At 40.5% G+C, this 11,747-nt stretch overlaps 1 protein-coding gene across 1 annotated transcript; it reads right to left on the bottom strand.

The window, feature by feature from the left end:
* Positions 1–4,488: 4,488 nt before the first annotated feature.
* Positions 4,489–5,733, bottom strand: LOC142840219 (protein FAM47E-like). Its single transcript, XM_075956833.1, has one exon. The coding sequence runs from the start codon at positions 5,731–5,733 to the stop codon at positions 4,489–4,491; it is 1,245 nt and encodes a 414-aa protein (XP_075812948.1).
* Positions 5,734–11,747: the final 6,014 nt, after the last annotated feature.

Below are 11,747 nucleotides of genomic sequence, written 5' to 3'. Positions count from 1 at the left end.
CCTTTTAGGGGGCGTGTTCGCCTCGGGCTAATGTTTGCCTATAAATTTGGCAAGCATGCTCCCAGCCGTCGCTTCTGCTTTCCTGGTCTCCAGGGAACAGTGGTTCTGTAAGTCTATTTCTACATTAAAGCTATAGATATATAGATATATAGATATTTTTACAATCTGTCTGCATTCGTTTATGCCGTTACACTTAGTGATCAGGGAAATGCAAATCAAAACAACTTTGAGATACCATCTCACACCTGTCATAATGGCTAAAATCAGAAACACCAATGATAGCCTATGCTGGAGAGGTTGTGGAGTAAGGGGAACACTCATCCATTGTTGGTGGGAATGCAAACTTGTGCAACTACTTTGGAAATCAGTGTGGCGGTTTCTCAGGAAACTGGGGGTCAACCTACCTCAGGATCCAGCAATTCCACTTTTGGGAATATACCCAAGAGATGCCCAATCATACTACAAAAGTATTTGTTCAACTATGTTCATAGCAGCACTATTTGTAATAGCCAGAACCTGGAAACAACCTAGGTGCCCTTCAATAGAATAATGGATAAAGAAGGTGTGGCACATATACACTTTAGAGTTCTACTCAGCGGTGAAAAACAATGACATCTTGAATTTTGCATGCAAATGGATGGAAATAGAAAACACTATCCTGAGTGAGATAACCCAGACCCAAAAAGATGAATATGGTATGTACTCACTCATAAGTAAATTCTAGCCATAAACAAATGACATTGGGTCTGTATTTCGTGATCCTAGAGAATCTAAATAAGAAGGTGAACCCAAAGAAAAACATATATTTATCCTCCTGGATATTGGAAGTAGATAAGATCGCAGGGCAAAAGTTTTGAGCAGGGGGTTGTGGGTGGGTTAGGGAAAAGGGGAGATGTGCAGAGAGAAGAGAGAAGGGAAAGATTGGAAAGAGCTTGGGGGAATGGGATGGTTGAGATGGAGGAAGGGTGGATATGGGAGCAGAGAAGAAGTTATCTTAACTAATGGAGCCATTTTAGGGTTGGCAAGAGACTTGACTCTAGAGGAATTTCCAGATGTCCAAGGGGATTTCCCCAGCTAGGTCCGTGGTCACCAGAGGAGAGAGTGCCTGTACTTGCCTTCTCCCATAGCCACACTGATGAATATCTTGCATATCACCATAGAACCTTTATCTGGTGATGGATGGAGATAGAGACGTAGACCCACAATGGAGCACTGAACTGAGCTCTCAAGGGCCAGATGAAGAGCAGAAGGAGGGAGAACATGAGCAAGGAATCAGGACCATGAGGGGTATGTCTACCCACGGAGATGTTGGGACTGATCTAATGGGAGCTCACCAAGGTCAGCTGGACTGGAACTGAACGAGGATGTGATCAACCCGGACTCTCTGAAAGTGGCTGACAATGAGGGCGGACTGAGAAGCCAATGATAATGACACCGGATTTTCATTCTACTGCATGTACTGGCTTTTTGGGAGCCTAGTCTGTTTGGATGCTCACCTTCCTAGACCTGGATCAGGGGTGTGGGGCTTGGATTTCTGTCCGGGCAGGGCACCCTGACTTCTCTTAGGACTAGAGAGCGAGGGAGAGTGGGGGCAGTGGGAAGAAAATGGGAGGATGGGAGGAAGTAGAAATTTTTAATAAATAAATAAGTGTTTAAAAAAATGAAGAAAATCTTTGAGTTTAACAACATAGTTTCTTTCTCATATATGAGGAAATTGACTTCATGAAATTCAAGGTCACAAAGATCAAATGAAAAATCAGCTAACTTCTTTAATAAATAAATAAAACCAAAAAAAGAAAAGAAAAATCAGCTAACTGTAAAATTGATTTCTTACCCAAAATATGGTGCTTTTTGATGATGCATGGATAACATTGAATTACATTGTACAATAGGAGACAAATTGGCATTTTGATTATGTGTTGGGCAAGGTCAGAGACTTAACTTACCTGTGTGAACACCACTCTTCCAGTAAACTACTCCATGTTGACATGTTTCTAATTGCGACTAGACTTACTGAAATTTAACTTCCAAATTAAGTTTACTCATGTTTGCATTCAAGTATTTCAGTGGCTATGTTAAAAATGGAGTGGTATATGTTAAGATACCATGGGATAAAGGGGAAGGTTAACACCCTGAATGACCCACATCATTATAAAACCTCTGTTATGCCCAAAATTCAGATCTCCAAAATACCACCATGAAACCAAATTCAGTGCAAAAGCAACAAGTCTTTACTGGAAGTTAATTTGGGCCTATCCATCCCTCTAAAGACGCAGTAGCAGCGGTGGAGCAGGAGAGACTCTGGAATCTAATAGAAGATCTGGATATTAATCCACACAGCTTCAAATTCCTGATTTTTGACAGAGAAGCAAAAAATATCAAATGGAAAAAAGAAAGCATATTTAACAAATGATGCTAGCATAACTGGATACCAACATGTAGAAGAATGAAAATAGATCCATATCTATTATCATGCACAAAACTTAAGTTCAAACAGATCAAAGACCTCAACATAAATCCAGCCACACTGAACATTATAGAAGAGAAAGTGGGAAGTACATTTGAATGCATTGTCACAGGAGACCACTTCCTAAATATAACCCCAGCAGCACATAAACTGAGAGAAACAATTAATAAATGGGACCTCTTGAAACTGAAAAGCTTCTGTAAAGAACATGATCAACAAGACAAAATGACAGCCCACAGAATGGAAAAATATATTTGTTAACCCCACATCATACAGAGGTTTGATCTCCAAAATATACAAAGAACTGAAGAAATTTGTCATCAAAAGAACAAATAATCTAATAAAATGGAGTACAGACCTAAACAGAGGAATCTAAAATGGCTGAAAGACACTTAAGGAAGTGTTCAATATCCTTAGTCATCAGAGAAATGCAAATCAAAACAACTCTTATACCTGTAAGAATGGCCAAGATCAAAAACACTGATGACAACTTATGCTGGAGAGGTTGTAGGGTAAAGGGAACACTTCTGCATTGCTGGTGGGAATGCAATCTGGTACAGTCCCTTTGGACATCAGTGTCGTGATTTCTCAGAAAATTAGCAAGCAACCTTCCTCAAGACCCAGGAATACCACTTTGGTATCCAAAGGATTCTCAATTGTGCCACAAGGACATGTGCACACCTATGTTCATAGCAGCATTGTTTGTCATAACCAGAACCTGGAAACAACCTAAATACTCCTTGGCTGAAGAATGGATAAGGAAAATGTGGTACATTTACACAATGGAGTACTACATAGCAAAAAAAAATGACATTTTGAATTTTGCAGGAAAATGGATGGATCTAGAAAACATCATATTGAGTGAGGTAACCCAGATACAGAAAGACAAATACCACATGTACTCACTCATTAGTGGTTTTTAAACATAAAGCAAAGAAAATCACTCCACAAATCACAATTCTAGAGAACCTAGACAACAATGAGGACACTAAGAGAAACTTACATAGATCTAATCTACATGGGAAGTAGAAAAAGACAAGATCTCCTGAGTAAATTGGAAACATGGGACCTTGAGAGAGAATTGAAAGGGAGGAGAGAGGCAGAGAAGGGAGCAGAGAAAAATGTAGAGCTCAATAAAAATCAAAAAATTAATAAAAATAAATAAATAAAAATAATGAATCCAAAATGGACTAAACACTTAAATGTAGTATCTGGCATCATAAGAAAAGAACATGGGGAGAAATCACTTGGATATTTGCATGAGTATTAATTTTTTAGATATGACATTAAAAGCTTGGACTATGAAAGCAAAAGAAAGACAAGTGAGAGATGACAACATTTTCTGCAGGAAAAAGAAATAAAATATTAAAAGGTGCTATGAGATTGCAATATTTGCAAATCCCATATGATAAGGATTTAATTGTGAAAATATTAAATCTTACCTTTTCTCACAGAACATGTACAAAGAGAATAAATGAAAATATCCACTGCTTTGTGAATGTTCTGTACAGAAACAAGTTTGAAATTGTTGTAAACACTAAAATGAATTTGAAACTAAAATTATTAATAACATTACTATCACAGAAGATGAATTCACATTTATTTGTCTATCAATTTCAAGTTTTGGTTGACAGAAATAATTGCTAGTTATTTCATTATGTTTCAGTCCACAGATAGCTGTAAAAGTTTCCTTTTCTTCTGTGCAGTTGTGGTGTTTTGCGATTCTTACGTTATTAGTGTCATCACTGGATCTTCTTTAGACTAATTTATGCATTCTTATAAATGATTCATGTAATGATGTAATATCTTCAATGCTACAAAAAATGTGGAAGAAGTACATGTGAGTGTTTATCCCATAGTTGATGAAGTATCTAACATATTCGTGTTATGGCAGATGTTAAGGCAGAAGTTCAATGAAAATTATTTCATGATGCATTATTTAATTGATTGTAAATGAGCACTAAATATAACCAAATAATTCCTAATTAGAAATCATCTAGTTATTTTCTTTCTTTTTTTCTTCACTTTTTCTTTTCTTCTTTATGTTCTTCCTCATCGTCATCGTCGTCGTCATCATCTGTATCCATGATCCAATAATAGTCTTTAAACATTTTTGATGTAGGAGTAGACCTTTCATTACTCCATCCCTTCATATACATCAGCTCAAGGCTGCTGAGTGCAGTGTCCTCCTTGCTTATGAAGTATTTCCAGTCAGTTGGATCATAAGCTTCATCAGCATTTTCTGAATTACCAAGGTTTTCAATTTGAAGTACAAGTTCATTGGAATCTGTTATAGGGTCTTCATTTTCTAGTATTTCAAACTGGTTGTTTCTGAAGTATGGTGATTCATACCTAGTCTCCTTGCTGGTTTTATAAGAATCTTGTGGTGTTTGGAGTTTTATAACAAAGTTGGGATCTTGTTTATAGAGTCTGGTGTCCTTCACTTTACTCGTTTTCCTGCCGTATCTGTGATCAAATGTAGGCAGACCAGTTTTCTTGACAGGTGATTCTTCATAGCTTGGTTGGTTTTCATAGCCCGTGTCAGTTTGTTGATTGGGCTCTTGCCAAGGTTCAGCACAGTCACAGATGTCATCCCCTCCTTTGTATATATATTTATAATAAATAGAGCTAAGCATATCTTGTTTCTTGTGTCTGCCTTCACATGACCAAGGAAGCTTGTAGGGGTCCAGATCTAATTTCCCTTGAGACTGTTTGCCAGAGTTGGTGGGCTGCTTGGTTGCTTCCCTGTGATCTTCCCAATACAGCCACTTGTTCTCCTGCATCCGGTTAGGTCTCGGTGTTTCCAGCATTTTTATTAATATGTCTGCAGAAGTTTCTTCTCCTCGAGGCCAGGGACCAAACAGATTCTGATTCTGGCGGAAACCTATGTCGTCCCAGAAGGTTCTACGTGTTTGCTGAACTGGCAAAAGTGGTTGATACAGCCCTGAGTCCTCAATCAGCTTTCTCTGGTTCTTGTTGGCGACCGGACTGCGCATTCCGCGAGAAATCGTAGGGAAAAAGGTACCCTCCGTGCTGCGTGGGGTCAGCACTTCACTTGGTGTCCCGACTTTCCTGAAATCATCTGGCCGTTCCTTAACATGGAGGCGGTGCTGGCCCTCCACGGAGGTGGGCAACCTCAGCTGATCTTTCTTGTGCTTTAAGAAATATTTGGAAGAGTCTTTCCACACAGACTTGCTGGTCGTGTCCTGAGATGTTGACTTTAGTGTCCGCCCGGCCTTGTTCCCTGGCAGTCTGTGGTCTCCCATATTCCTGTCTGTGGTCACGGCATCAGCCTCAGGGATTTGTTTCGTTGAGGCTACTCAGTTGCTAGGAGATCTGAAGTGAATCCCTAGATTCCACTGTGACAAGGAAGGGAGTGGCCCACCAGCAGTCACCTCCATCCTATTCTATATAGTGTGGTCAAAAAATACACATGCTTTATTTATCGCAGTCTTTTTGATGGACTTTCAGATTGTTTCTGTCTTGACCTATATTTCAAAGAATGTTTCTATGGATATGTGTATTCAATATTATGTTATATTTACCTAAAATCATACACAATACACATAAATGTATATGTGTGCATGTGTACATGTGTGAGTGCGCGTGCGCGCGCGCGTGTGTGTGTGTGTGTGTGTGTGTGTGTGTGTGTGTGTGTGTGTGTGTATTAAAGGAAGTTGAGCCAATTGGGTTGGCAATGCTCCCCATAAGAATGATAGATTAGCAAAATCCCAGGAGTGGGCACCAGAAACCTACTTTTAAATGGTTGTTCAGATAAATTCAAGTGACCTCCCAAACAATATAGATTATAGACAACCCCTTGTCTCTCAGGGGTTGAGGGTGGGTCCCTCTAGCTGAAGACACCACATACTTAGGACACACAACTAAGATGATTTGACCTGGATGTGACTTGAAAGCCTCTTTCCTGTAGTCTAGCTTTCATGGTTCCAGAAAATACAGTGCAAGGTGCCAAGGGAGGGAGAGTAATTAAATACTCCCAAGCCAGCTGTAACACTCATGAAACATGACAATTCCCAGCATGACAAGATCAGCATAAGGATGCAATGAGTGGCACTCACTTTTCTGTGGCAACCAAGAATTCTCTTGTTTTTGCTCTTGTGTTGTTGCATCTCATATAGGAGTTAACTCTGTGTGACCAGTAGGATGTGGTAGAAGTTATACTCTGGAACTGAAGGCCTGAAACTGTATTTTACATTTTGAAGCTTCCACTTGGTCCTTTTGAACACTCACCTTTGGGGGATCTCTTATGACCCATTTGCTGAGCTGTGATATCAAGCAACATAAATTTAATTTAAATGTTCTAGCCGTCAGGCCCAGCTACAGCCTTTGTCAACAACCAAATGCTGTCAGCTTTGTGAGCTTAGTGTCTGTGAGTGCAGAGCTTTTGAAATCTGCAGACTAAGCCAGCTTCTGACTCTGACTGCATAAGAATTTCCAAGTGAGACTCTAACTTGCTAAGGTAGCTCAACCTGAAAAATGGAAAGGGATAAAAAATAAAGCAATGTCTTGAGCCACTACATTTCATGATGATTTGATGCGCAGAAACAGATAACTCTAATTGAAACAGAACTGAAGAGGGACCCAGATTTCCACCCAGATTACTCACACATGGCTCATAGTTTCTCATACGAACTACTTATTCAAAGAAAATATTTTAAGCAAACCCAACCAAACTTATGTATTCAACTGCATTCCTTGATTATTTTTCCTACTTCTAACTTCTCTAATTCAGTACTTTCTTTTAAAATTAGAATCTCAATAACCATATGTGTCAGTTGCTAATAATGTGTTTACATTCATGTAACCTCATAAAATACTCATGAGATCTTTTCTGAGGCTAGCTCTGGATGAAGAAACTGATGCAAATGGCTATAGTTTCTCTCCACAAACTGATGACAAGGGTATATTGCTAAAGACAACATCACCATGAGTGATTGAACACAGAAGTGAGTTTACGATTCAGACCCAGAGTTAACTTGTTTGCTTTCTTTCATTAAATCAGTAGTAACACCAACAACTCTTAAACAAGTGGGCCTTTCTGTGTCTACATGGTCCAACCATTTAGACATGTATGTCACAGTGCATTCCCATGGCCCCAAAGTTTGGTATAAAACCCCATTTGTCTTTTGTTTGGTCCAGATTAGGAGTTTAGTACCCCACTTTGTGTTGGTGTATAGAGGTCTTGCTGTTCACAAACTCTGGTGTCCAGAGGCAGTGATATCCAGGGGCACCTAGGAATGCTTGACCCAGTCTCTTAGTCTTTGGAGTCGGGATCTGAAGGATGGCAGCAATCCTACTCTGAGACAGGCTCCTTTTGCTTCCCTGAAGCTGGCAGCCAAGATAGGCAGCCTTCCACAAAGCTGAGCTTTCTTAACTGATATTTTGTATCTCAATGTAACGGCATAAATGAATGCAGACAGATTGTAAAAATATATACAACTTTAATGGGGAAATAGACTTACAGAGCCACTGTTCTCACGGAGACCAGGAAAGCAGAAGGGGCATGCAGGCTCCCTCTGGCCGGATTTATAAGTAAACATTCGCCCGAGGCGAACACGCCCCCTAAGGGGCTGGGCTTATTCCTACATCTCAAGGTCTGTGTCTCTCACAGTCATCTCTCAGTTACCCTTTTATAATCTATTTTTTTCAGGAAACCTCTGAATGAAGGGCAAGAAGTCTGAAGTTAATGTCTTTAAATTTTGGTGCAATCTGGTCCAGGCATATTGCCTACCAAAACCTCCTACTGGGTCTGTCCATTTAAAGACAAAGATGGGTTGATGTGAGAGCCAAATTTTAAGTCTTAATTACTATGCCTAAGAGAGTGAAACAAAAATGCCTGTGATCTGCAAGCCACTTGCCCAAGGACAGATAATTCCTGAAATGCTGGCGGCCATTGTTGTAATGGTTCAGATAAAACAGTACAGTTTTCCAAGGAGCAGCAGCAGACCACGAGGGGTAGCCAGTCCCACCACCAGAGGCCTCTGTGGGTCCTACGAGGGTGGGAGGCTGGGAAAAACTGCCTTTCCCTAAACTGAAAATCTCCAGATGTGGGCAGAATCACTGGAATTGACAGCCTAGCTGCTCAGGTAAAGGTAGGTTTGTCTTCCTACAGATTTCTTAGCCCATGGATCTTCTAAAACCTGGCAGGCCCTGCGCTAAACAGCAGAAGGCAAATATGGCCTTCAGCTACCATGGAGGACCCTGAAGAGGGACTCTAGATAGCTAATCAAGTAAGTTCTCTATCAATTTTTAATCAGTAATTCAAGCAAAATTTTATCCTCCTCAAAGATCTCTGATGCAGTTTGACAGCTGAGAGGTTTTGTCAATTTAAAAGGACAATCTCACAAACAAATTTCAGTAAATTACAAATACAAGTTATTAAGATGTATACCTACCTGCGAGTTATAAAGGTGTGAGGACAAGTAGAAGCTATCAAATTTCTCTCACGCTGCCTTCCTTAGACTTAAAAATACTTTTCATTGTGCAAAAATATCTGTCACAGCCAATCTGACATAAATATGCTACTGTTTATACAAAGTATATGTCTAATGCTTATTTTTTCACAAATCCAAAGAATTCTTGTGAGTTCCAGGGACCTGAACTGAAGAATCCTCCTTAAACAGGTCAGAAACACCCTTCTCAATTCCCTGGTCCTGAAATTTTATTTCTCTTCCTAAACTTAACTTTGTCTTCTGTTCTGACAACACCTTGCTAGGTGCAAGAGACACCAGACAATTCCAGACCACAAATCCTGGACAGGAGTAAAGAGACCAGCTACCCCAGGATGTGACCTTTCTCAGGTCTCCCCAAGATGACACCTACAAATAAGCAGGAAGCAGTCTTGAGAATCCATCATCCCAATTCCTTTGACCTGTTGTACCTAACTTCCCACTTTTTTATTATAACAAAGAAATGGGAATGTTATGATGTGCTGGCCTTGTCTGTCACCTGGGTGCCCTGTCCCTTTAAGAGACAAACCCTGCTCTCTCCCAAACCCTCCCCTTCCACAGAGGGAAGCAGAAATTTTGCCTCCTTCAGTCTGCACTCTCTCTCCATCTTTCTTCCAAAGAGGTAACTTCTGTTCTCTCTCTCTCTCTCTCTCTCTCTCTCTCTCTCTCTCTCTCTCTCTCTTCTCCTTCCACTTCTCCCTCTCCCCCTTCCCCTTCCCTTCCATAACCCACTGAATAAACTCTATACTCAAACTCTCTCTGAATGATGTATCTGTTTGTCTCTCACCCACCATGGTCTCCCACTCGCCAAGGTGACCCACTGAGGCCTCGGGTCACCCACTGCTACCACTTTTGGGACCAGCTGCCCCTCATTGGACCACTGTCCCTTGTGAGACCACCCTTATATCTTTAAAAAAAGGATAACAATTGTTAGTAGGAGATAGCAAGCCACTTGTTTTCACTCCCCTAAGTAAATTTGTTTGTCCCAACTGCACCAGATGTACTTGATCAGATGTGGGTGGGAGGTATGTGGGCAGGAAATATGTCAGAATGTACCCTTGACCCTGATTGGATATAGGCGGGAGGCATGGAGGCAGGAAGCACATCAGGATGTATGCTTGCCCTGATTGGACTTCATGGGAAATGCAGTGAATTATGGATTTTGTCTTTTTAAGCTCCTGCAAAATGTGATTTGGGGCCATTTTCTGGGAAAACAGAGATGGATTTGGCCAGAGAGTCCATCAACCTGGCCAGTATTAATTAAAGCTTGCTTCAGATTTGGCTTTAAACTGTGCTAGTGGTCTATTCTTGACAGGTAGGAACAACATTGACTCACCTCTGCCCGTGGAAGGCTAAAGAAAGCATCTTTCTGGTTCAAGACAGTGTACACCTGTTTCTCTGGGAGAGTCAGACTCATGAGAATGAGAGGTCCCAGGTGTCTTCGGAGGCAGGAGAGCTGTAGTCCAGGGTGACTGGCAGGGCGCCAGGATTCCAGTCTCTTCAAGCCAGGCAATATGACTGCAAATTCCCTTTTGCTTCCAGGGTCACTGGGTATTGTTTAATCTGGACAGGGTAGCTGAACTAATGTTGGACCAGTCCTGGGGGGTTGGTTTCTGTCCATACCCCCAGGAATCTTTGTTTTCAGTCTGGAGAGATAATCTAACTGCATCTTTTGGTTGGAGGCAGAACTTCCAGCTAGGAGATATTCCTCTGACAAAGGATAGGACACCAGAATTTTGCTGGATGCCTGTAGTTCTAACTGTGTCTTATCATCAGAAGGTGACGAAGGCTTTCAGTTTAGGCAAAAGTTCTCGTCTACTCTCTGCTGTTAAACACCCTTTGAATTATCTCTAGAAACTGGGAGCTGCTTATAAGTTTTTAACTTTTATAACTTTTTTTTAAATATCTGGGGCTGACTGGGTTATGAGGAAAATCTTTTCAGCAGCTGTCTTTAGTCTTTTAAAAAGGACCTAGTGAATATTGTTTAAGGTATTAAAATCTATTTTCCCTCTTTCTAGTTGTCCTCTAGTATTAGGACATTCAGAAGTGTTCATGGTGGATTTCACATATAATCTCTGCCATAGGGGACAGGCATACTCCAAACATTTGATAGGGTGGACATCCTCAATACTTACTTTTCTGTGGAGTAAATAAATCCTAAAATATTAGCTCAGCCAAGATCTACCTTTTGGGTAGCATTTTTATTTTCTGCATCCAGGAAACGTATTTACATTAAAAGCAATAATTCTTTCTTTTATTTTATCATGAGATATTCACAGAAAATGTCCTGAGTACTGGGGGTGAAATATTGTTTTATACTGGGCTTCACAGATTGTGTATCTTTAATTTTATCTGGGCAAGGATTTGAGTTTGAAAAAGTGTTGTTGGTGACAACACCAAAGACCAAATGTCCTTGGTAATGGGACATAAGCACTGAAGTTTGCACAATGTCTCCCAGGCAATGTGCCTATGTCTTAAAAGTAGTGGTCCCTTCATCAGATAAACCTGTTTAAAGGTTCCGCAAAAAAGGACTTCCTGACACTGATCAAGTGTCCTTTCAATGTTTATTTCTTTATATTCTAGAACAGTCTTGAACTTTCTCATTCTTCTCACACCCACTGTCCTGTCTCAGGCATACCAGGCTAAAGGAGTGGCCCCACTCACTGAGAAGTGAGGGGATTGCAGCCACAAGGATATGTTTTGGCATACTAAGCCAGAGCCTAGGAAAGCTAAATAAACATTCTGTCTCATAACAAAGCAAAGATTTCATGATCACGGCTTTAGCTTGAATTTTTATTGTTCCAAATCTT

This window comes from Microtus pennsylvanicus, chromosome X (genome assembly GCF_037038515.1).
Source record: "Microtus pennsylvanicus isolate mMicPen1 chromosome X, mMicPen1.hap1, whole genome shotgun sequence".
NCBI classification, from domain to species: domain Eukaryota; kingdom Metazoa; phylum Chordata; class Mammalia; order Rodentia; family Cricetidae; genus Microtus; species Microtus pennsylvanicus.
The sequence above is the reverse complement of the archived record's forward strand: the minus strand, read 5'-3'. Positions and strand labels throughout refer to the sequence as shown.

What these genes read in the sequence shown, in the direction of transcription:
- LOC142840219 (XM_075956833.1), bottom strand. Translation starts at nt 5,733, where the DNA reads ATGGGAGACCACAGACTGCCAGGGAACAAGGCCGGGCGGACACTAAAG.